This window comes from Cavia porcellus, unplaced genomic scaffold (genome assembly GCF_034190915.1).
Source record: "Cavia porcellus strain 051 isolate PalLab524CR breed Dunkin Hartley unplaced genomic scaffold, mCavPor4.1 scaffold_27, whole genome shotgun sequence".
Taxonomy (NCBI): Eukaryota; Metazoa; Chordata; class Mammalia; order Rodentia; family Caviidae; genus Cavia; species Cavia porcellus.
This window is the reverse complement of record NW_026947510.1, coordinates 38628041-38654954: the sequence shown is the minus strand read 5'-3', so window position 1 is coordinate 38654954 and position 26914 is coordinate 38628041. Positions and strand designations below refer to the sequence as shown.

At 42.1% G+C, this 26914-nt stretch overlaps 1 protein-coding gene across 1 annotated transcript; it reads right to left on the bottom strand.

Annotated features, from left to right (window-relative positions):
- Nucleotides 1-3361: 3361 nt before the first annotated feature.
- Emp1 (epithelial membrane protein 1) lies at nt 3362-22024 on the bottom strand. The gene is made up of 5 exons (XM_003470423.5): nt 21838-22024; nt 8432-8545; nt 6534-6639; nt 6303-6443; nt 3362-5640 (listed from the first exon to the last, which is right to left on the bottom strand). Exons 2-5 carry the CDS (start codon nt 8507-8509, stop codon nt 5471-5473), a joined length of 495 nt encoding a protein of 164 aa, XP_003470471.1. The 5' UTR covers nt 8510-8545; nt 21838-22024; the 3' UTR covers nt 3362-5470.
- Between the last annotated feature and the right edge of the window lie 4890 nt (nt 22025-26914).

Below are 26914 nucleotides of genomic sequence, written 5' to 3'. Positions count from 1 at the left end.
GGCACAATTCATCATCCTGAGTCAGAAAGAGCAGTTCTGGGGATTGGGAGGTCTAGGGCAAGGTCAGAGAATGGATGAGTACAATGAACTTGAACCAAACAACTAATAATTCCTTGCATGTACCTTTTTCTTCTCTCTCCAGAGGTTCTGATGAATATTAACTACAATGAGAAGTATAGAATTTAAATGACTGTAAGGAAACAAATTAGTAGAATGGGCTCTGTTAAGCCAGCTTGAAGTGCATTCCATAATTTGGTTTATGAAAAGAAACCTGGATTTTATGTTTTTGCCAGAATGGGTTTAACATTTTTAAAAACAAGATGACTATGTGCCAGAATAATTAATGGAATCTATTTTACTCACAAAGCCAGTACTATAATTCTCAAACTTGGCTGGGCAGTGCCTGGTTACCTCAAGGACATTCACAAAACTGTACCAAAACATTTAACACAGGTTTACTTTGATTGATCCTAAAAACTATAAATGCATATTTGCTCTATGTCAGCACTTTATGAGATAAAGGAACAATTGTGAAATCAAATTAAAAATACTGAGATTTCAAAAGGCCCCAAAGCCTGTAAATTATAATATGAAGGAGCCAGAATCATTCAGAAGTTCCGTAGTAAACTGAATTAAGCCACCGATGTACTAAGACAACTGGAAGAATTAAGATTGATTTGGACAATAAAGTTAAGAGAATGAAACAAATAGTCTAAGTTTAACACCCAATTTACTAGGTTACATATCTCCACACAGACAGAGTCAGGCTAAATAACATGTTCTCCCAAATCTGATGGCAAATGAGAACAAGGCAAAGAAAAGCCACCCCTTGCCCTTAGCAAGCCAGGTCTTCTGAGTTGGGTCCTGTGTGCAATTCCAGCCCACCTACGTAAGACTGCCTCCTCTTTTTATGAAGGTTTTGAGAAGCGACAGAGGGTTCCAGAATTTAACTCCTCTCCCATTGAAAATAAGTTGAGTTATTATTAAATTTCCAAGCTAGATTCCCAAAGTCTTTTCATCCTAGATCATTAGAAGAGTATTTCTCAATTTTCCCTGAGGGTAGATACAATCTGAGTTCCAAACAAGACACTTAGAAAAATAACTTCTGTAATCAATCTATTCTTAAACCAGAAGAGCTCAACAATCTGTCCTTCCTCATCAACTTCCCTAGTTCAGTTTCTCTTTTAATCTAATAAAGTCCAAAATTTTGCCATATGTAGACAGTCATTCTTGAATCGGGCTCACTTTGTAGACTTTTGCATTTACCTGGACTACCCATCTGGTACCCATGGCCCCAGCAGTGATGGAAGCATCCATTATTACCACCCTGGCAACAGCATAAAACACAGGTTAGAGAGGCTGTGCATGTAGGTAGAGAGGTTGTTGGACTATTTCTCTTGGCTTTCAGTTATTTGGATGCACCTTGAATTAAGTTTGACTTTACCTATGGCATTTCATTCAACAAATATTTATTAAGCTCCTCTATCAAAGGGATTCTGACAACTTTCTGTCCTTTCACAGAATATCCAAGCTCTTCTTGCAAGATAACCCTCATGTCTTGCTATATCAGTAACTAAAAGATCCAATTGTCAGCTAAAAGATTTGTGCTGTTTGAATTTATTTTGAAAATGTGTAGTAAGCCAGTACCTTATCCTTCATAAAAATGTTCCCCCCCGCCCCATGATGGTTAATTTCATCTGTCAACTTGGCTGGGCCACAGTACTCAGATGTGTAGCCAAACATTATTCTGAATATTTCTGTGAAGGCATTTCTGTCTGAAGTCAATGTTTAAATCAGACCTTTAGGAAAGTAAGATGGTCTTCTAAAACATGAACAAGCCTCATCCAATCAGTTGAAGACTTGGGAATGAAAGACTGATCTCCCAAACAAGAGGGCATTCTGCAATGAACAGTTTTCAGGATTGAAAGCCTGAGTCCCTTTCCCATGGGCCCACCCTGCAAATTTGGTACTCATCTGCCTCCACACCCATGTGACTCAATTCTTTAGAGTAAATCTTTTTCTATACATATCCATATCCTATTGGTTCTGTTTCTCTGGACAATATTAATATACTCCCCTTCCCCATCCAGGTTTTTAAAGTGGAAAGTGCCAGAAAGGAAGTCTTGGGTAGAGGCGGTAGTTTATTGGAGACCTGATTAAATGCCTCTCTGGGGAAGGGTTAGAGATATGCTTCATGATGGGGTACTGTGAGAGTTAAGGAAGGAAAGTTGACCTCTTGTAATGGTGTCCCAGAAATAGTTTAGAAAATCATTTTGGGCCTCTGAGAAGGTATCAAGTATTGATGCAATTTGATCAATTAAAAATATGTTGAAGTCTTATTTTTGGGTACCATTGTGTTATGGCTTATATCTAGATGCCCCCACAAAGCCTCATGCACCCATAGGTAAGGCTTTTGGGAAATGACTGGATCACGAGTATGACACTGGATTAGTTCACTGATGGGTTTACGGCTGGGTGTAATGTTGGGAAGTGAAGCCAGGTGGGAAGAGATGGGTCACTGTGGGCATGGCCTGGGTGTATTCCTCTACCTCCTTAATCTGTCTCTTGCTTCCTGCCTGCCATGCCATGAACTGTTTTTCCTTCACCATACCTCTCTGCTACACTGCCTTTCCTTAGAGTCAGCTAACTATGAACTGAAATCTCTGCAGATCATGAACTAAAATAAACCTCTCCTCCTTTAACTTGTGGGTGTCATGTATTTTGTTTCAGCAATGAGAAAGTAACTAAGATACATGATAAGTTTTTGGTCCCTTTTCTCTCTGCAGATTTTTTGAGACCAGTGGGGGCTACACAATGGCATGCTCCACATGAAAGCCATGTTGTCATACTGATGATAAGTACAGAGTCTACTTTGCTTATCCACTGTTGGCCTCAGTCCTTAAAGCCCACAGAAGAAAGTAACCCTGCCCTCTCACTTAGTCCAGGCAGGAATGCTCCAGTTTATCCAGTGATGAGCTCCAGTAAAGGTGTGTGATGTATATCTTTGTGAATCACTTTATATTTTTAAAGACATGTTAGAGGATATGGCTATTTCAGGGAAACTTTATAGGTGTCATTTCTTAATGTCACAAAGCATTCTGACTTAAGATCATAACCTCTCTGTAATAAAAAGTCCTTTTCTACCTAAAGATTTAATTAAAATAAGACAAAACTATGTTAATAATATTCAGTTGCCTGAAAGAGTTATAGCAGAAACCCATATGGTATTGTGAGAAAGTAGCTTAATATCCCAAATAAACATCAACTTCCCCAAATCAAACTGATAGCCAAATTGATGAGGGGGAAATGTCACTATTATCCATATTTCCCTGTATTTATTTAAAAGAAAACATTCACACAGTGAAGGGAATCAGAATCTGTTTTTATATCCCTAGAGTTATAAACATTTGTATCAAAATATTTACAATTATAGTATATGAAAATCTATTAATGAAGCCAAATACAGTACTAGAACATCCCACCAATGCAATGCAAATTACATGAGACATAAATGTCACAGAAAGAAAAGCAAAAGACAAAGGAATACATGGTCACTCCAGCCATAATTGAACTTTTTAACAAAATGAAAATATCTCTTTGGATATATCTGATATGTAGGTATGTTTTTGCCCATAATACAGTCTTCCATAATCATGTGATAATCAAATCATAATTTAAAGGTTCATTACTCCCATGATTTCTTTTCTGGTTGATCTTCCTACTCTCAGGTCAGGTAATATAGCCTTTCCCATTCCCTTAACATAATAAGCACAAAGAAATATATTTAGTAAATAGTCCCTTTACATACATATCAGCAATTATGCCACAACAACTCCCCGTGAAAGAAAGGTATATAAGAAATGAATGAGGAGAATGCTAGAGGAGAGAAAGTAGGCAAGATATCTCAGATTCTTTCCAGGGAGATCTTCTGTAAGCAGTAAAAAGAATGCCTTCCACAAAAGACCCCTATTGGCAGAATTTGAGATGGCTTAAAATAGCTGCTCTGGGGTAGAGAGCTGCCTGCAAAACCAGCAATAGTGTATACTTCTAAGGCCTATAAAGAAAGGCTCCAATGGCCACAGACAGCTCAAATACAGTCTGACCAGGTACCCCAACAATTTTTGGTACTTTTTTTTTAAAAAACATCATCTCTCCATCACCTGTATTTTTATTAATTTCATAGGATCCCCCCCAAACAAATACTCCATTTTTCTCACAACTAAAATATGGTATGCTTAATACTTCACAATTATATAGCACCTTTCACCCAAGGATCTGTTGATTGGTTTTGGTGTGTGTGTGTGTGTGTGTGTGTGTGTGTGTGTGTGTGTGAATTAGCTTCCTAAATTATCATGCCCTCACCTGGGAAGGAGGCATGGCCTCTGAGAAGTCACCACTCCAGCCAGTGTCAAAGTGTGAGTGACCACCAAGCCCAGAAGCCCTAATCTCCAAAATGGATTAGATAAAGCTTCCTCAGAAGTTACAATCCAGAGGAAGAGTAACAGAATCATGTCACGAGGAGCCCTATCCATCTCTCTCTTGTTATATATTTACAAGAAATGTTGCCCGCATTGAGGGTAATTCAAAAAAATATAACCTTAATATAGTACTAGATAAGAGTGCCCTTGATCCTACAGTTTGTGTGGTGCTTTCACTACTGAATTGATCATCAGTGGCTCTAGAGAAATTCCAGAAGAGCTGCCTTGGCTTTAAGCTAGAGCCTGACAAGGTCCACAACAAGAGGACCCTGTGAGGAGTGGCTGTGAGGTTTGGCTGGGTTCTGCCCCTCCCCAGTCCTTCTGTGGGGAAAAGTCCTCTTGGATTAGCTAACCCACCGGTGGACTTGGCCTTATAAATTATCTCTCTGCTTCCCCTTTTGTCACAGATGTCGCTGAATTCCATGGAGTTAAATATCTGGTCTACAGAGGCATAGTGGCTCCCTGGCCAAAAGTCTCCTATAGGCACTTTCAGATGGGAATGTGATGTTTCTGCCTTGGGTACAAAGGCAGGGTGGCTTCCAGGCTTAACATAGCCCAGAGACAGGACCTGCTCTTGCCAGAACTTGTACCACTGTTTGCTATTTGTACTTGGTGTAGTAAGTCTTCAAGATTTCAGGGCCTGACTCAGAATTCACCCCAGAAGTCAAGCCAGTGATGTGGCAGCTAATGGGGCCCCAAGTCATACATGTAACTAAGGACAGCTGGAAGCCAAGTCTGACAGCACACGGAGGTTTTCTGGCTGCAACAAGGGATCATCAAACACAAGCTAATGACTTCCTCCCAAGGCAGGGGCTTAACAGTAGAGAATCTTCCCAGGAATGGTTTGGGTTTGGACCTCTCCCACTCTTCCTTCCCCCTCCCTGAACCCCTCCCTTTCCTTGGTTTTTCCCACACAGTGACTTCCACTTCCCTCCCAGATTCGACTGCTTCTTCTTCCCCACCCCCCAGATATCCCAAATGCTGGTTCAGCCTCATTTCTTCCTGAGGACCAGATAGAGAATGCCAATGATGAAGCTGAAGCAGAAGCAGATCCAGGCCAAGATGAAGCAGTAGCCATGGTGGATGGTTGAGCTTGGAAAGGTCGCTTCTGCATTGGTGTAGCGATTAGTGTAGATGGATACTCCAATCAAAATACACAGCCCTGCAGGAGAAAAGGTGTGGCTGTATTATTATCATTGTTTTAACATTAATACCAAAAAAAGATTTTCATGCCTTTTAGAAGGTCCAATGTCACTCACTGGCAATGGAAAAGTGAACTCCCCAGGGCCAAACTCAATGGTTGTGTTGATAAATTTGAGATGTCTGGGCTCTCACATCTGCATAGGGTTTGTGTGGCTGCAAGTGTGGGATAAAACACAGACATTGTGTTTCACCTGCAGCTTTCCTGCCTGGACCCCTGAGTGTCTATACAGGCTAGTTAGAGATTAAAGGAACGTTCCCCACTCTACCCCAACCATGGGTACTGGGAAGAATAAGAGAAGATCAAGCGCTACAATCACTGTGTACACCATGACGGTGCTTAAGTCTTTTTCAGGATCCCCATCTTCCTGTCTTCTTCAAATGTCTAATACAAAAGTATGCCCCAACCCACATAATACATGCCAGGAGCACAGGTTAGTAAACAATGAAGCAGATGGGATTCTTAATCTAAGCAGCAATCTCAGGTTCTTGGCGAGAGTAGAAAAGGGTATAAGGAAGTTCCACAGAGTTAATCTGCTCAAGTAGCCAGGAACAGGGTAGAAAGCACCACTTAAATCCTCTTGCACATAAGCCAGAGTCTTGCCCCCACTCCCAGATACTCACAGCACACCAGCATGGAGGCGCCCGAGAGGAAGAACCGGTTTCCCTTTTCCATGGTAAAGAGTTGGAATATGAAGACCATGAGGGCGACAACAGAGAAGATGATAGACAGGATCATGAAGGCTTGCGAACTCTTCAGGGCACCTGTTAACACAGAGCAGGAGAATGAGGCCATGGGGCTGATGTTTTCCTGACCTCATTACTGTCATTAGGGACTGACATCTCTATACAGACCTTCATGTCCGTATAACAGGTCACCGCAATTACCATCAGAACAGTTTTTCCAAAGACCTGCAGATCCATTGAAAAATATGGAACTATTGAGGCCAACCACCCAAACCTGAAACCAGAAAAAAACAAAAAGTTGATTTAAATTTGATTCTTGAAAAAGAAAAAAGAACAACGTATCAGCTTGTATCAGAGCCCTATATTAATCAAGACACCCTATATAACCACAAGTATGGCTAGCAACCAGTCTATTGTTGGAAGTAAGCTACAATTAAAATCACAAAGGTTCCACAAAACAAAAGAGAGAATGTGTAACCCTGAAAAATGTCACACAACTTCTTTGGACTTCACATTCCTCATGGCTTGAAAAATGTAAAAAAGGAAGTAATTCTATCATAGTAGTTTAAAGTTCTAAAATTCTAAGAAACAAAAGCCCTGAATGAGTATTGGTTGTAAGTATGTACAATTCATACATTCTATCAAGACTTGCTTCTTTTAAAGAAAAAAAAGTTAGGGAACTGTCTAAGTGGTAACAGCAAGTAAACATGAGTCCTACTGGAAAGCTAATATGGAACCTGGTCTTCAGATGGCCGAATTCATCTACACAGAAGGATCAAACTTTGACTGTCATAACAACAAAATAACTTCACAGCAAAATAGAGCAACAAGAGCTGGATTATGTGGGCAGCTGAAAGTAGAAAAATGACTAAAACACATGTCCTCAGGCTCACCATGTTGTCAGTGTCTTTCTCACCCAACCCAAGAAAAATAATTACACTGGAATAGAGAATTTTGCCTATACACACAAAACATGTACATACTAGAAAAGCAGCACTCAGAGTATATAATCAATCATCTGTTCTCCATTTAATAAACAACTAGCCCTGAATCTAATGCTGATAACACACAGATACACAGCACATGGGCATCCATCCTTCAAAACACTCTCAAGTTTGCCAGACTTGCATAGAGAATGGATGAGTCGCCAAATCTGGAGGAGATGGCACGGACTGAGATTTCACAGTTACACTTAGATTAGCCTTGCTGTTCATCATACCCACTAATGTTCACAAAGCTCTTCTTTCCAAACTTCAAAATATGTTTATCATTTATCTGAAGCAGGGCCCCAAACAGATTCTGGAAGCTTCATCATGTGCCCGCCTAATAAGGAGCAGCCTTGGGTTAGTGGTCTGCACTAGTGGTCTTGTTTTGAAGCACAATAAAAGCAAGCAGGGTTCTAAAAGAACCACTAGAGGTCAGAGTAGCCCCAGCTTCAGGGAGAGAAAAGACCACACCTTTACATGATAGTTTGAGGTTGCTTTGTTTATTTCAGTTCTGTGGCACCTGGTTAATCGTGCAATATTCCATTTTCATATGCTATTCTCTCCCAAAAGGCTTTCAACCTTTCACGCCCATCTAACATTCTAATGAAGGTGCCCAGAAGGAAGGGAAGGTCTGTGCCCACCTGCATTGGGGGCTCTTCATTATCCCTAAACAAAGTAAACCTTCCTAAGTGCACACCTTTGCTACACTCCTAGCTGAAAGGCATCCCTAGATTCTTCTACACCCATCTTTCACCTAAACACAGCTTCCCCACTGACCATTCATTGAAGTGCACCTCCATTCTGCCTCTGCTGGGTAAGTTTCCCTTAGATCCTGAGATAACCTCCCTCTATTCTCCTGCCCCAAACTCCAGTATCCCTGGCAGGATCCCTTACATGGACACTTGCTTTTATCCTCTGCTGATCTAACTGCTTAACGTGTGAGTGTATTTCTATTTCTTTTCACAACAAAGCTGGAAGTCTTCAACAGGGCAGGCACTGTAGCTTAAACTACTTTTTGTAGCATTACAGATTAAAGTAATTCCCCAATAAATGAATGAACAAAGAAAAACCGTGACTCACATTGGAAATGGTGGAAACAAAGAGCATAATAACAGTGGCGATGTGGACCACAAAAATGCCAGCCAGTAGCACCAACATCCTGGCTTTTCTAGTGACTCGTTAGTGAAGAGAGTTCTGCAAAGAAAAAGTACAAAAGGGACAAAAGGTTACTGTCAGATTCAGTAAGACAATTCAGCGTTCCCACATGTGCAGGCTGTCTGCTAACATGCAAGCACTACAATAAAAAAGCATCACAATTTCCTTATAAATTCCTGCAAACATCGTGTTAACCTAGTTACCAATATGCCTAATTGCCTATTCATCTTCTGTATATACTTCTAAATGTGAACAGAATTCAAGGCCTTTTGCTCTTTCCAATGTTATAAACTCATTTCTCTAATATTGCCTATTTCCAGAAAAAGAACACTTCATGACAACTGTTACTATCCCATTTTGTTTGTTCTTCAGAGGTCAAGAGTAAAACTATGGTTTTTTAAAGGCCTTTGTAATCTTCAGCTTTCTGTGCAACAACATACAAATTTCCATTTTCCACTGGGAAAATGCCCATGGTTGCACCAAACTGCCCAACCAGCAATCTGAACAGAAGTGATGCTTGTGTAGAAAAGCAGCCACTTCTCAGTGCCCAGATACTGGGTCAGCTACTAATTTGATCCCGGGTGAGAGATAAAATGGGAGAGGCACAACTTTTGTGATTACAGTGCTCTTTGGTATCCAATAATTATAACACCTAATTACAGTTTAATGACCTGGTCACCTCTTGATCGAACATCTCAGGCTAGCATTGCCACACCTGAGCCTTTGGTCCCACAAGCCTCATGTGAGCACACTGCTATCAATCCGGGGCCAAATTCTGTTTCTCATAGCTCGATATGACAGCTCTGGGGCTTTAGAAGTAGGCAGCTTGAGATACCACCAATGCGCTTTCTGCTTGTGTATGACATTTACACAAACTCCAGTCCTTTAGGATTCAGTACAGAAAACAGGAAGATGTGTAAACCTCAGGGCAAGAAGATTGGGAATTAATACATATTAAGTGTATGGTTAAACAAAAGCCTTCAGCCACAATATCATTAGAGGAGAAGAAGGGAGACTATTAGTCATAAAATCATTAATCAAAGGAAGTGTGAAGGATGCACATGGGGGAGGCCATTCTGATTCATGCCAGCTGCAGCAGTGCTTTGTCATACCCACGACAGTTATGTGCAAAGCAGATTCGGAGGGACATGGAAAGGAAAGGGCTGGAGGTCATGCATAGCCTAAGCAGGGACTAGGGAGCAGAGGCCCCCCTCCCAGGGATGAAATAGTAGGGCACATCTGACAACTGCTCCATCTCTCTCTCCCTCCACCTAATGTAATGGTCACTTTGCATGTGCTTGAGTCACTTTCATGCCACACCAGATATTTATTAAAGGGCACTGATGCTAATCATCCAACACTTTAAGTGTCTTTTATCTCCTCTCACTTTCTGCATCAGGCACTCAAAATCCAGCATGATCTGCTGTACACCAGGTGCCTTGCCCTCTGCAAGCAAAGGAGCAGGAGGTAGACACTGGATTCCACCATCCCCTGACCCTCCCCAACAATCCCTTCCCCATCCAGCCCTCTCCTCCAACTCAGGCTATTTTTTTTTTTAAGAATATGTCCAATTTAACTATGCATGGCAAAAAGGATAAAGTTTATTCTGCATCCTCAAGACAGAGCTTGGAGCTTTCATGCCTGCATTAATAATTTCTCCACACATTCAGATTCCTTTGTTGCTTGACTCAGGTTCTAGCACACCTCCACAATTTTCTGCTTGACTTTAATGTGTGGTGAGAAGAGGCTAAGTTAGAATCACATAGCTTTTGGTCTGCCTCAGTTTCTCCATGTTTAATAAATTGGAGGCTGCTATGCAAATGATACTGAGAAGTGTGGACTGAGATGGACTGCATATGTTAAACACTTGGCACAGGATCTGGCACATAATACGTAATAACACCACAGTGGCTTGGGATGTGTTCATTATTATTCATATTATTCATGTATGAAGCCCAGTAGCTGCTGCCAACCCTACCCAGTTTCTTAATCACCAGAGTATCCTAAGTTGGGTGCAAAGAATAAGATATCTGCTATGTAATTCATAAGACAGCATATATAAAATCGCTTTGGTCCTCCCAGGAGCTGCCATTTTGTCTAATCTTACCCCATCAGTGGGGAGATCCTTAAGAACATTCCCTCAGGAGTGGCCAGGACAAAGTTAGAGAAACTCTCCTCATCTCATTCTCTTGATGCCCCAAAACTCATCTCATCCCCCCTGATCTCGCTGTCCTGGGCAAAGGAACAGACTGATTGCTGGAAAACACAGTTTACATAATCCCCTGTTTAATCACCTTGGGATCTTCAAATGATCCTCATATTCCTTTGCTGCTAATTTACAAATATCCTTCTCATAATGGTGAGCAGTGGCCAAGAGAGGTGAACAGAATGTAATCCACCAAGTGAGGCCACTTAAATGAGCTAAAGAAAATATGGTGAGTTCTCTCCTGGACAGGCGGTTGGCATTCAGCAGCACTTTCTCCTTGGTCTGCTCTGTGACCCTCTCTAGTCCAGTCTGACTTCCTTTTACCTGCACTCAAAGTCTCTATGAGAAAGACCCCACCCACAACACCTCCACCTTGGCAAATCCATTACATCCCAGGAGCTGCAAGATTCCAGGCACTGCTTATCTCAACACAGCCCCACAGGGGCTTTATTCTCCTTGCAGCTGGAGGAGTGGGTGGAAGAATCAAGCCATGAGGTAACTCCCTCATCTTAGGCTTTTGATTTTTTTTTAATGGTTGTGCTGTGCCTTTCCACTGTACAAAAGAGCACAGTGTCTTAGATTAGCAAAGTGCACAATTCTCCCCACTTCTGGCTGCTATGTTAAGCCAAAAATTAGAGGCTGTTTAGCTGGAGCTATTGTATAATACATATAACTTCATCTTTTTAATGCCCCAGATTTGTCAGGTTTTATCAGTATCATCCATTGTCAGCTTAGAGGGGTTTTCATTATTTTTTAATGGCCCTGTCTCAACACATTTGGAAACAGAGTAAGAAAGCTCCTTAAATTTTTGTGCTAGATCAGCCCACCTGCTATGGTAGAGATCTTGCTCCTCACCCTCAGCACTGAAACCCTCAGTTTAGGGAAAGGCAACCCTTGAAGTCTTTAGAGAAAACTGTTGGTGGTAATTATGGGGTGAACATTTGGGAATCTATCAAATAACAGAGTAGAATGGCTGTACATAGCTGATGATCTATGACCTAAAATTTCTACCTATCCATTACTTGCAGCATAGTTTGTAGGAGGACTCATTCCCAAGCCCATTGAATATCTTGCTTTATACAAGTACTAACCACATTTCTGGGCATTTAGATCATTAGAAATATTGGCTGCCACTACTTTCTTTCTTAGCAGCATATTTTACTAAAACAATACTAGACTCCTCCCTCATACCACTCTAAAATGCTACAAGTGGCACACCCCATGTCACAGCTGAGCAACTAAACCAGGAAGCAAAGAATGCAGCAGTGTATCACCTGCTTCCTGCAAAATATTTGGGCACCAACTGTCCCACGTGCACCATTGATTACTGGGGGCCCCTTTAACAGCAACATTCTCTGTTTTGCCTTTACTCTCCAGCTTGGGTCCCCAGAGCTAGTTAATCCACAGTGCTCTGAAAGGGGAGAACACCCACTGGCCTTTCTGTGTGGGGTACCTTTCTGCACTTACCACTGTAAGGGAAACGGAAGTCTCACCCACCCAGTGTGCTTGGCACAAGGCAGTCAGGGAAACATGAACGTTGACTCTAGAAAGAAATGACTGTCTGGAAGAAGGCACACACAGGTCTCTGCCACCCCTTTTTTCTCTTCTTTTACCCCAAAGAACAGGCCTGCTCCTCCTCTTTTCATACTGCTCTTTCATTTCTGACCACTGTTTTTCCTTTTCTTCTCCCATGGCCAAGCCCACATGACAGCAGCAATCTATTTAAGCTCCTATCTCTAATGCAAGCCTCACTACTATTGGCCATTCTGTATTTGGATTAAGATCTCTGATGACAGAAAGTATATTACAGTTAGTGAACATGACCATGAGGATTTACAAGTCTGGCGATGGGAGCTATAAATAACTAATAGCCAGGAAAAGGAGAGCAGAAAAGGGTTTGCTAGTCTTCATCTACTGGGTTCTTTTTTTTCTCTTTTATTTTATTTTTTATCAGTACTGGGGATCGAACTCACAACTGCCTGCTTGCAAGGTAGGTGCTTATGCCACTGAGCTAAATCCCCAGCCCCTATCTAGTGGGTTCTTGCCTCACTCTTAACTTTCTCCTCATCAAAAACTGAGTAAAAAGAAACATAACCCTAAACTGTCTTGTACTGTGTATTTCCTTTTTTCTCTCTCTCTTTTCTTCAGGTAACCTAACATAGTAGAGTGCTGAGATCAATTGATCAGGGCCACATGTGCCACTTTCTTTTTCTGATGGGCAAATCATTCTGCAGAAACTTTGAGAAACAAGGAACAATAGGGAAGTAAAAACTGCATAGCTTGGCTGCGCACTTGCTAAGCAAGCAACCAAATAATTCCTTCTTGTTGTGTGCTACAGAGACTCAGGGGAAGAAATTTCTCTAAGGATGATCAAAGCCACTGTAACTGGGAGCAATCACAAAGAAGAGAGAAAACCAAACCTCACTTCTCCAGCACAGGAAGTGGTGGAGATTCTGAGACCTGAGTCACTGGAGAACTAGCCTGAGGCTGAGGGTGCAGAGCTCAAGGCTGGGAACTTTGTGAACAGTGGGGGAATCCCACAGCACTCAGATTTCCATGATTCACTTGAGAGTGGGTGAGAGTCTTCCAGATGAAAGACAAAGTGGAGGTCTTCTCTAAAGGACAACAAGATGGTGCAAGAGGATTCCTGAGGAGCAAGGAGTGACTGGTCAGCTGAAGCCAGTTTAGGCATTGCTCTGGGTTTTACTGGGGAGAAGAAAGCAATCATGGTAGATGTCAAATTCCCTCTCTCCTCCCTTTATTACAGGTTTACTGCCCAGAGCATCTCAGTTGCATGGTGAGTCTCTACCTCCATTACTTGCCTGGCCTTGTGTTTCTTATTTTCCTCCCCACTGTCAGGGTTGAGCTCAGGTCCTAGCTTGCATCCTGGCCCCCTTCCATGATCCTCCCTCTGAATTCCCTTCCCCAGCTACACTCCAGACTGCCACTGGGTTATCTGACCACGTTGTTCTTCTGCTCAAAATCTCCCCATCACCCCCACTACTACTAGCACCATCCACAAGGAAAGTGGCTCCAAATGTCTCAGGCTAGCCCAAGAATCCTAGAAATCTGGTGTATGCCCAAATTAAATCTTTTGCTTTATGTCCATCTTTCAGTAACTACTTATTAATTCTTTTCAACCGAGTTCAAGTCCGACTTCCCCTAAGAAGCCTTCCCAGATAGACAGATCCAAAGTAATCTTTTTCTCTCTGTCATCCTATATCCCTCCAGAGCACCTTATTAAGGTCCCTAATGTCAGATTACCCAGCAACAAGGTTATTTATGGATGTGTTTGGTTCCCCACAATGAAGATTCTAAGTTCCTGAAGGGAGAGTCTTGTCTATGACAGGTAACAAATCAATACCGTTCAGTGAGAAAACAAATGAATTAAGGAAGACAGTATTTTCTTCTGTCTGGAAAAATATAGTCAAAGTGACTTATAGCTTCATAATGAATACAAAATTTAAGAGGGAATATATCCTCCCTTTTTAACATATATAAAGTTTAGCCCTTTCTTATTTTGAGAACTTGTTTAATACTTTACTGACTACTATGTATTCAACACGTTATTATATGCAAACTTTTTTTACATATTTTCATATAAACGCCATTGTAAGCGTGACTATTTGGGGGGGTACTTTTGGCATTTGAATATACAAGTGCACACATATGTTGTGCCTTGTATTTTTCAAGAAGAAATAAATGCAAAAAGAATAACACAAATTTCTAAACACTAATTTGTCTGAAGACTGAACTTTTTTACTACTACTTTGAATTACAGAATCTCTGGTCAGAAGGAAGGATTTAAAATTCCTTCCCAATACCCCAACCTTTTCTACAGACCTATACCAAAGAATGATCTAAATCTTGTTTAAACACCTCCGGTCGTGGGATGTTTACTACCTACCAAGACCTGCAAGAGAAAAGTCCAGTTGACAAAGCATTGGAGTTTGCTCTTGGTACAAACTACCACCCATCTCAGCTCTGATCAGACTGCCGCTTCCTCTTTCTAACATGGTTGTCTTTGCAGCAGATCTAGGCTGTCAGGGAATACTCAGAGAGAACCTCACTTTAACCTCCAAATCTCTTTTAAAATAGCACCCAGTCTGGGGATTACTGCTAGCCTCTCCTCTGTCTGTACACTGACTGATGTTTTTCCAAGAAAGTTTCCCATCTCTTTCTAGATAGCTGCAAATTTTGAAGAAAGCTATCTTACACCATCTGATCAAAGACCTGGCACTTCCTCCAAGGAAGAGTCACATGACCTCTATGAGTCAGCCCCTGACTCTGCAGTCCTCTGTTTGACAATGACAGCCACACAGAATTTTGCAGCTGTCTCTTCTTCCTAAAGACACTGTCTCTGGTGGCAGAAATGCCTTCCTGGCCCCTGCATGTTGGCACCATTTTGCATTTGTTGGTTAGTTTGATATGTTTCTGTCTCACTAAGGATCATTTTGGTAGGCAAATTGGTGTCCATCGAATACAAAAGGGAAAAAGGAAGTACTCATTTGGGAGCAGCCACTGAGGATGTGTCTGGAGGAGGGAAAGGCTAGGATTAAGGGCAGGTTGAATGGATGAGACCTTGGATGAGCTTTGCTGACCATTGTTCTTGTTGTTTTGTGTCAAGTGTACTTTTCCACCCTCAATATTGTTTTTATGAAGGGGTGGGAAAGGGGGGCATTAATTTCTCCGTGGGAAATGTGAAGAAAAGGGATCCTAAAAGACCATTTCCGTCCTGCCTCCAGACAGCCGATATTTGGCGTGGGAAGAAAGACACCGGGCTGCCCTCCGCTCTGTGCATACCACACTGAGGCTTGATGTTTTAAGTATGGGGAGATTTTCATAACCTGGAGGAAATAGCAGCAAATAAACAGCACAAGAAATAGGCATCTAAGTGATCCAGGAAAAATAAAACTTTTTTTAGTGGTTGTCATTTGGAAGGAATGAAGAAAAAGAAAGCAACCAAAGAAGCGCCTGATGGAGAACCAAATTCTCGCAAATGTTGTATCTCTAACTGCTGACACTGGAAATTTTGCAATATCTCTCTGATCATGGCTCTGAGAGAAGCAGAATACCAATTGATAAAGAGCACAGATTCTAGGTTCAAATCCTGTCTCCACCATTCCTTAACTGTCATCCATAGGCTTAACCTAAGAGATGAAAAGTCCATACCCGACACAGAACAAGGGCAATGTAGTTGTTGGATATTATTTTTTTCTTTGTATAAAATTAGGACCTTGAGTCAGTGAAATGGGCTTTAAGCTTCTTTGGTAGAATCAGAGGCTCAAGTTATGCTAAAAGCAAACAAGTAGCATGAATATTGTTTTTGCAGATGCTCCCATGGAGAATAACCTCTCAATCTCCTATTTCCGCTTGTGTTCCTTTGGGTGCATTGGGCAACATCTGCAAAGGCTGAGGCCAGATGTGGGCCTTGAAGCCTGAGCCCAGCCCATGCCCCAGACCACAGCTGGTCAAGTGATGGGCCGAATCCTGTGGGTGAGGGCGGAAGCTTCAGCTGCCTTCTGTTCCTGACAAAGAAGTATTTTGGCAGCCAGAACTGTCTCAGGGGAGAGGCTGCCAAGATAATAACTAGGGTCTGGGAAGAAAAATCAAGGTGTGGCCTAGCCCCAGCGGCGCTCGGGTGGGTCCAACAGCAGATGGCGGCAACATGCTTCAACCAGCAAAGCTGCAGCCATGGAAGGAAGGGAGTTGAGAGGGAAGCACTCAAGCAGAGACACTCCAAGTGCATTCAGTGGGTTGCAGGGTTTGTTTCTGTTTTGTTTCCTTCTTTTTTGATAGCAATTGATTTTTTTTTAAAGTTTGGAGGCATTGAGAGCATTCAGTCCACCCCCTTGAAGTAGAAGGAAATGCAGTCTCCAGAGGTTAAGTACAATCAGAACCAGAGCCCCATCTTCTAGCCAAAGCTCTTCCACACTAGCATGGTTTTCTCTCCTAGCTTTTGTCTTCAGCCATAGCAGTTCCTGACACTGTGCCCCTCCCACCACTTTTGGGTTAATCAGAGTCAATATAGCTCCTTGCTTATACCACTTATAGTGTCAATGGTATAAGCAAGAAGTCTTTCAAGGCCATTCAAGTCTTCTTTGCCATGTTGCTGAGAAGACCTACCCAGCATAACCGGTCCTGCCAGACCCCTCCCTGCAAATCCTTAGCACTGGTTTCCAACAGTCAAGCCCAGGCCCCACCCTCAGCTCTGTTATCTCCTCCACATCCAATCTTGAGAGCATCTTTCAGCAATGGGATGTTCTGTGTCTCAGCTTTGGAACTCTCGCACTGAGATCCGTGTAAACACAAATCAAACACTTCCCCAAAAATTGTTTCAGAGAAGCAAACCTCTCTCCAGTGACTCTTCTCCAGTCCCTTGGGAAAGGGACTTGAATTCTATGAAATAATCAGCTCCGATCCAACCTTCTAATGAGACAAGAAACAGTGTCTTGGTGTACAAACATTTACTATATACTCAAGTGACAGCAAGCATGTATTCACCACACCACCACCGCCTCCTCCAATCAGATGTGACCTAACCAACAGAAAATGCTTCATAGGAGACAGGAAACAGGATTCCCACTGAAGTGTTGCACTTCAACTTTCAAGCTAGATGCTCCCCAAACAAGAGGTGAAGGAGTTAGAAGTGGAAACATCCCCACCACCCACATCTCCTGGCTCTTGGTCTTCTCCTTCTCTTTCTCTACTCGTTTTAGCTTTCTCTCCCTTCTAGAGCTTCCTGTTTGTCTCCTCTCCAACACACTAGGTCCTACTCCCTCTCCCTCCCTCCCTTCCTCCCAATTTATTCTTCTTTGGCCCCTGTTCACACCTGTATGGCCACACCCTCTCGCTGAGAATAGGGTGGAGTGTCTTTCCCAGGACCTGCTGTGCTTCTCTCTGAGCCCAGTTTCATTTCTGGTGAATTCCTTGCTGTTGTCAATGTCTTCACTGGCCTAGAAAGCCTGCTCTCCCACAAGCTGGCCCCTTTGTGTTTCATTTATCAGATCTCTGCCTTCTCGTCCAGGCCCTGGGAGACGCTCATGTGATCTGAACTCCCACCTTGGGATTCTGGGATGGTGGAACAGAGGTTTCTTTGATCTTTATAGCAGCTAGAAGTCAAGAATCCTCAGTAAAATGCTCACTTCAATGCAACACATTGACTCTTTTCAATTTCCTACCAACGTTTATAGATGAAACTGGCAACTTGCATGAACTCAGAGGATTTCTCAACACTGGAATAGTGCGATCTTAGAATTTCAAACCCTTAAAGGAGTCTTGGCCAATTACAAGTTCCACAAACCAGGAGTGACCCACCATGGTCACACTATCGAGTCAGGACCAGATCACAACCCTGTTGCCTTCCTGGCCAACAGTCTTACAACTACCCCAAAATTCTCATCACAGTTTCAGCCTGGGCTGGAAGTGTTCTCTATTTCAACACTCTTCAAAAATTTGTGAGGCTGACTTAAGAAATACGAAAAACAGCTGCAGCTACATAAGGCAAAGAGCACCCACAACAGAGGAATTCTCCTTAGTTCCAAATTCACTCTCTTCACATCAGGGAGGAACTGTGGGCCCCAATGCTTTGTGTAAAAGCCAGAGAGAAAGGCAGCAACCACAAGTGTTTGGGGTTTTGGGGGGGTGGTTATTTGGTTGGTGTTTTCTTTTTTGTCTTCATGCTTCAGTTTCAGTAAAATCTTTGGGTTAATCTGAGGGAAATGGCTTTAGCAGTAAGGGCACCGTGGACTGACAGCCTGTAGACAGCATCTTGAGGTTGTCTTTTTGGGGGATGAGGTTCTGGAAATTCAAGTAAACTCATAACTGGATCCACATGTGGACTTCCTACATTGCTGAGTAGCAAGGACAATCCAGAAATTCAGGGTCAGCTGGGCAGAACCAAAAAGATTCTCTAGAAACTATGATCAGAAAATGCCAGTTCTAGGATAATTAAGGATATAAGCCCTTCTCAAGTGACTGATGCTCAGATTGCCAGCAATTAAACAGAAAATCCCTTTGATTGGCAGACTGCTCCTGTAGTTACCATGATACGTGGTAAATGCATAGGTGTAAACCACATGAACTATGGGCCAAATTACGGGACAATCCACAAAAGATCAAATTAGAAGCTTGTGTTTCTGGTTGAATTGATTTAACTATCACCTGGTAGGCAATAACACTGGGTGTGTCCCTCTGAGTATGTACAGATGAGAGTTCTAAATTTCTTGGAGCTTTTCCAGTAGGCAGCAATGCATAGACATGAGGTAAGTTAAAGAAGATACCATATTTGTATGCTTAGAAAATTAAGTAGTTCAGAATCAAATTACTTAGATTATGGTTACTTAGGTATATAGTTTTGAAATTTCCAAAATGTTGTTTTGGAGGCTCAGAAGGAAGAGACAGGGAGGGAGGAAGGAAGTTCTGTGGCTCTTCATGCTGTATTAATTTAGTAATATTAAATACGAGTTAAGTGTCTAGAAATTAAGGCACATTGGGTGAAACAACAGCAAAACCAAAGTACATATTTTCAAGATCCTTTCAGCTCTGCAGAACTCAGAGAAAATTGTCTTCTCCGTTTAGGAAGCTTTCATCATTAGAGCTGTCCAGCGAAGGGAGATGAGTATAGAGCTGCCCTTAGATATCAGAGAATTCTCTGAGGGGAAATTTCAACAAGCTTATAATCACCGTCTGTCCAAGGTGATATAAATACTGAATTTCTGCATATGATAGGAGAATGAATGAGTTGATCTTCAACATCCCTCCCAAATTTAGATTTCTATGAATGAAATAAAACACGTAATAGAACAAATTTGCTTTGTGCCCTTTTCTGTAGCCACTCGAGGTATAAACTCCATCAGGTTGTGCAAAATCTACCAAAAAAGTAGCTTTATTTCCTCTTTAAGCTTTTCTAGGTCTCTGATTATGCTCTCTCACCAGAGTGCACTGTATTCAGCAGTAATATTAATTCCCAAGGGCTGCCCAGCCCATGCAAGGTGGTCTCCACAAAGCCCATTCTCGAGGCTGTGAACTAGACAGGCTTAATCTGGTCTCCGGAGGGAAGCTGAGAAGGCTGCATAAATCACCCTGAGTCTGTTCTGGGTCTGTAGAGGGGGTGTCTTTCCTCAAAGTACTGCCTGATACTGCTGGGCGGTGGCCAGTTTCTGAGGATGTGGTCTGCTCTAGGCTGTTCCCTCATGGCCATCTGCCAACTCCCAAGACAGTTTAGTACCCCCTGAACAATGTAAAATCTGGGGGCCCTCTGAAAAGGCACCAGACAGGATATCCAGCAGCCTGGACAGCACTCCACCCTCACCCCGTTCTTCAGCATCTGGGTAGATCTGGATCACCTCTGAAGTTGGGAGGCCACAGGGGGAAAATAATCTCCAATTTCAGGATGGTTGTTGAAGACCTAACAGCTGAAGTCCAGAAAAATTCTCCCAACTGAAAGATTCTCCAAGTGCTTAGAGGAAAAGCAGAGAGCAGAAATCAGATCACAGGGTTTTTTTTTCAATTGCCCTTGAACTCTAGGGAAAAAACAAGCTGCATATTTTCTCACTTATAAAGCTACAGTGTAATGTGAACCACTCTACAAATAATGCAATTCTTGATGGCTACACCCTCAGGATTGTTGCTGTTTTCCATTTGCTCGCTGGTTAGAGGTTGCTTATTAGTTTTATTCTGCACATAACTAAAAGAAAAATTCATATTATCTTCTTGGGATACCATAACTATGGATTTAATAATGGCTTTCTTAATTCACATCCGTGTAATCTGGAAATAATAAACAAGTTTGAAGCCCAGGTAGAAATTCTCTGCTTCTTGCAGAGTTCCCCTCCTACTTACTTAATTACCCCCTCAGGGGCAGTTTTACAAGGAGTTTTGCCTGTTCAACGAACTGGCTGATTACATCTAAATCTTCTCTCCAGACCAGCAAGCTGCATTTCTAAAGGAAAACCCTCACTTCATCAGACATGCTGAATCCTGTCATTTTCCTGTCTTGTTTACATGGGGAAAAAATAACCAGTAAGAGTGTTGCAATGGGTCACACCTCCAACTGAATGGGCCACTCAACTGAAATGCTAATTTAATAAAACAAAAACAAACAGAAACAGTGCCTCTCTTGGTTTCCCTTGGTTCACTTTATGCTTTGCATGCGTATTTGCATTTATGAAAGCACCTTTTGGGAAAGGGTAAAAAGAAAAATGTTTCAAAAACAATTGCTGCAGGAAAATTCTGCATCCACTTAGAAAACTTTTTATTGTTTCTTAGATCGACTGTCTTTCTACTTAGCCCTGAAACACAGCTGTTTCTGGGGAGGAAGTACCACACGACTCAACAGGTTTTCATAGGACTTGATGAAGCCCCTGTGCCCCGCCCTCTCCTCCAAGACTGGTTCTGCTGGTCTCCCTCACATGCACATCTGGCCACAGAGAAGAGACTGGAATCCACATGGGGCTCCTGATCCCACCACATGAACCTCTCCTGGATTTTATATGGAACAACTTTTGCTCCTCTCTCTCTATTTCCCTGACAGTTTTCTTTATAACAAACCAATCCCTTTCCCCGTCCTGTGAGAAAAACAAAAACAACAACAACAAAAACCTCAAATTTAAGCAGAAGCGAATGTACAAATACTAAAAGTAAAAGACAAAAGTAAACTGAAAACTGTATATCTATCCATCATCTCCCCCCCCCAAAAAAAACCACCAGCAAATAACCCATAAGCAAAAAGAGACTCAAATCCTACAGCAATTTGAATCAAAATACAAAAGTTGAAAATAATATCTGACCAATTCAATATGTCATTTCACAGATATGCAGAGTTTCTTCCATAAAGGAGATGCCATCCAACTTTATTCCAAAGTCTGCTCCTGCCACACCTTCAGAGTGAGAACTCAGTTGCTACAAAAAAAAAATACAGCCCGATCCTGCTGATTTTCCTTCTCCTCGAAATTAATTTCTGTGAACTTTCAGGAGAAAATGGGCTCAGTATCTACTTTTAGCTAAAAGTTTTGCAGACTTCAGAGAACCATAGAAAACTAGCAGAGTAAACCAAGGCTTAGATGAATTCAGAAGAAGGAGAAGAGAGACGCAACATGCAGCTCCCCAGAGGGAACAGTCCTACCTGGAGGATCTGGTGACAGAGGCAGACACTGTAAGTGGCCCGAGCTGGCAGCTGCCTGGTCCGCTCTTCTGGAGGTATGTGACCGCAGTGAGGGGAGGGATCTGCCTCCTGAGGTTATAAGTTTCCTCCGCTGGTGTGCTGGGGTGTGTGATGGGCGGTTTCTTTTCCCTGGGTTTTTAAAGGAGTTTCTATGAATCAGTCTGGCTTTAAAAAAAAAAAAAAATGTTGGTAAGCTACGCCCTGCTAAGTTGGCAGTCAGTCAAAAAGTGGCTGGGAGTGAGCCACCAATTCAGAAAAGCCTGTCGTAGGTTCCCTCTGACTCAGATGCACAGACCACAGTGGAAAAAGGAGTGACATTGCTTCAAATGAGTAATAGGAGTCATACAAATAGATTTGTTTACTGAAGTCCAAGCCTCCTCCCCAGAAAGGAGACTTGGTTACCATGGACATGAGCAAAATACAGGTTCCAGCCGGGGAGGAGGGGGCACGGTCTCCTGTCAATTGAAATTGAGCTAATCATTGAACAAGATTTCTGTTCTCCCTTGTATATCAAATGCATCAGCGGCTGCTCATTGTCAGGGATTTATTTCTAACCTCCCTGCTTAACCTTTATGCTATCCTGTAAGTAACTGTGGGACGTGACCCAGAAAGCAGAAAGGGACCCACCTTGAGTGCTTGTGACATGCTTCTGAGTGACACAGAACTGATTGGCAGCAGACAGTCTCTAAGCTTTAATTATGCTCTCTGAATGCCCATATGGACCTACACATCCCAGGAAGAAGTGCCCTAAAGAAGGACTTCACTCTCTGATCTCCATGTAATAATCATCTGAACCTTGTTCCATAATTGACTTTCTTTAACCCAGCAGTGGCATGATCATCATGGCCACCTCCCTGTGCCACTCCTTTCTTTCTGTTCTGGAGCTGGGAGGGGCCTGCAAAGGCATCTAGTCCCACAGCCTAGGCATTCCACCAAGGGAGATGCAGGGCTTACCTGGATGCCTGAGGATAAGCTCTCACTTAAACTCACTTACTGGCTGAGTGACTTTGGGCAAATCACCTACCCTCTCTGTTCCTGTTTCCTTGTATATAGGAAATTGGTACCTATCTCAAGGAGTTCTGGTGAGAAAGTCTTGCATGGAGTTTACAACGATGCACATATTAAGCACTTACTGTTAGCTACAATGATGATTTTCCTGAAGAAACTCAGGCCAAGAGTAGGGCAAAGTGACTTTTCCAAGGATGCACGGTAGACCAGCAGTAACAGCTTGGATCCAAGTCTAGCAACCCCAAGCAATTCTATTCCTGTTAAGCTCTGCTGTATCCCAATAGACTATTTCAATTCCAATGTACCTATGCTAATTTACTCACTCACCAATAATGCTACACATCAGCCTTCACTGGGTCCTGTTCAGAATTGAGTCACAGCAGTGAACAAGATCCCTGACCTCTTGGAATTTAGATTGTGTAAAAGGATAGAGAATGGACTTGTGGCAATTCAGCAAAATACTGATAAAGTTAGGTGGCAAAATTATAGGTAAATTTTGTTGCTTCTGGTCACATGTCTGTATTTTTCAAACCTATATTACTTTGGATTTTAGGGGGAAAAGTTTAAAAGGAAGAAAATATTTTCTAAAGTGAAGGAGGGAGAAACCACACACACACACACACACACACACACACACACACACACGGAGTGATTTGATGCCACTTCTCTACAATTTCCTGGGAACTGAATTCTATCCCTATAAAAATAACCAAGTCTAGATATTTTCATTAAAAACTGATGATGTGAAAAAGATTGCATCAGTTTCGCAAGTATTTCCTCATCACCACCATCCCCCATCACTCATTTGATGATAAAAGTCTGGGAGACGCCACTCCCAGCAGTGGCCCCTGCCCTCAGGAAGGGAGGGTGCCTGCAGGTGAGGCCCGATCCTCCCAGGCTGTGGGCATGGGCACCTTCTCCCTGCCAGAATCTGTCTCCTGAGACTTCGCCTACCCTTGGGGTACGTTTGCCCTCTAAGGTCTTTTGCCAGCTGCATTTTTTAGAAACAGAAACCCAGAGCCAGGGAATATTGGAAGGCAGCATTCTCCCCCAGCACCGTACTTAACCCCTTGGATCCCTTTCTGGGTTAGCAAAGGGAAAAAGCAGAAACTTTCCTTTGAAATACTTGAGTAGAGGAGTCCCTGGTCCTTCTGGATTTCCACAGTGGATTGAAGGCATAGACAGAGGGAGGGGCTCTGAAAGAAGTTCTAGTTTTTCTTTCCTGCTGCCAGGCTGGGGTTGGAGCCAGTGATCTGCCCCCCTGCTTTTTAGCCATAAAATGAGTAGATATTACAACCTTCCACATAAGCCTAATGAATCACGTCTTCCCACACACTTTGGAGATGTTTAGGCTTGGAGAGAATACTCTTGAGCTTTACAAACACACACATACACACACAGTGGTGCCCATATAGAGCCAAATATTTAGTGTAAATATTTTTAAGATACATTCAAGAATTTTCAAGTCTCATAATTGACCCTTGCATTATTACTGGGCTCATTTTATAAAACAGTTATCAAGTTTGGGAAAGAAGTCAGCCCTGTTTTGGCCAAAGCTCCTTTTTTATTGTGACTCTGAATATGATTTAAAAAAATAACACCTGACTCTTTCATGGCTGCAAGCAGAGGGTTACAAGAACTTGAATGGTAAAGTGCTTAAGGGTCTAAAACACAGTGCTCTCTGGCATCTACGTGGTCTTTCCAAACAATTTGGAGAAATTTGGGTTTTTACTGTACTCCCATTTCCCCCACTTGGAAGGTAGATAAGACACATTCATTTTCCATGTAGGTAAAAACTGGGCAAATTTCACTAGAGCTCAGTAAATCCCAGTAAATCTCAGTAAATAATGTCCCCTCTACTCTGGTGTAACAGCATCACTTGGGCTCAGGAATATGCCCCCTCCTTCAGAGCAACAAGAATCCACGTCTGGCCTGGTGCCATTTGGGGCAGATTTTCAAGTCTGAACTGGCGTAAACACTTTTAATGAATATATGAAACCAGGGCTTTTAATGACTGATCCAAGAAGTCTCCAAAGGTAGGTCTTGCCCTGGCAGCCCACGGAAAAGAAAACTAATAATAGTTTGAATGTGTTTATGCTCCAGCTCAACCAGAAAGAATCCCAATCTTTGCAGCATGTTCCTCCAAGTTATTATACGCGCAAGGGATGTCGGTGTTAATACTAGCACATGCTGAAAGATAAACAGATTGCAAAAAGAAAAAGTTATACAGTTTCTTCCAAAGTGCAATGAATGCTCATTCCTTGCCACACCTCTGAAATTTGAGAATTAAGCAGAAATTCTCTATTCCTCTCTGCCTTCCTTCCTTTCACTTCTTTCCACTGTGGTCCTCTCTTTGTTTTTCCCCTGGAACATTTTCTTCTTGCTTTTCTTGTTAATTTTCTCAAGTATCTCTCAGTAACTGTAGTTTTAATATGGCTTTACAAATGAGAAGTCTCTAAACTATTTGTGTCCTGTCCTCCTTGTCGCTTAGCTGGTCTGTGCTGAAACTGCTCTGGAAAGATAATACTGATGAAATTCGGGGAGCATTCCAAGAACACGGGCTTCTGGCCTGACACTTAGAGCTGAACAGAGAGGAAAGTCTCACTAATGAAGGCATGCACATCGGTACAGAAGAGAGGTAGCCATGTCAACAACGGCATATGAACTCAGCAGAGAAAAAGCCAACCCTGCTATGCCCGACAGTTACCAGATGGAGCTTAATTGCTGTGATCAATTTCTTTAGGCAATTGAGGATGCACATAGATGAATGAAATGGCTGGAAGAAAGGACTCCTGGACCATGGCCACAGGGAATACAGCTTCATAGTCAGAGAAGCACAATAAGCACACAAATAAAAAAGCAGTTGTGGCCAAAATAAAAAGTGAAAACATTCTCTCTCCAATGGATGTCAACTGCAATATTAGAAGGTGGACAGCTGGGGAATATTGAACATATGGGTTTTCTGTTGCACTTTGCCCTTCATGCTCCTAAGAGCATTGTTTCTATGATTGCATGAACCTTTGCAGATAAAGAACTGATTATTCACAATTAAAGACTGAACAGCAGATCCAATAAGTACTCTCTGGCTACATAACAGGTGCTCAGTTAAAACATAGTACAATTAATCAGCAAAGTACCTAACATCCAAGTTTTTAAAGACATCTCACGCTTTCCTTCAAAATTTCTTTTGGTCAAACTCAGATTCTTGTCAGACCACACCTCTAGCTAGGCCTACACAGCTTTGGGAAAAGTAGTTGGGACCTATATATCAATCTGCCCAACGAAAATTGTCATCGAAGGGGACACAAACCCAAGCAATCCAACCTCTTGTATTTATTATTATTAATGCATATTAATTTTACAAATTAACAGTTCACTCTGACATTTCCAAACATGTAGATGGTATGCTTGGATCATATTCACTTTCCCTTGTACCTATATTTCTCTCCCCTTTGTTAATCTATCTTTTATTTTTGGCCATCTTTTTTGTTTGTTTGTTTCCACATAAGAGAAAACATGCTGTATTTCTTTTTCTATGTTGGTTTATTTTGCTTAATAATGTGATTTCCAGATCTATTCGTTTTCTTAAAAATGACATTATTTCACTCTCCTTTGTAGCTGAATAATATTATATTGTGTATAGATGCTATATTTTCTTTACACATTCATCTGTTCATGAGTACTTTTTAGTATAGAGATCTTAAAACATATTCCTCACTGGGACTACATGGTCAGCAAACCACACAAGACCCAGGGACATGGTAGCAGTGATCTTTCAAACCTGATTAACAATTGGAAAAGCATGAATTGTTTCTCATGAACCAAAAACAAACACTGGGGAGAAAACCTCAATTAGTTGGCCTCTTAGAAAAATGGGGTATTCTTTCCAGTTAAATTTTAGGATAATTGGTTGAAATGTCAACAAGACCTCTTTTAAACCTTTAAGTTCCATGCATGTGCACACACACACACACAGGCATAAGCCTCTCCATATACACATATGCCAGGTCCAGTGTACACTTGTAAGATA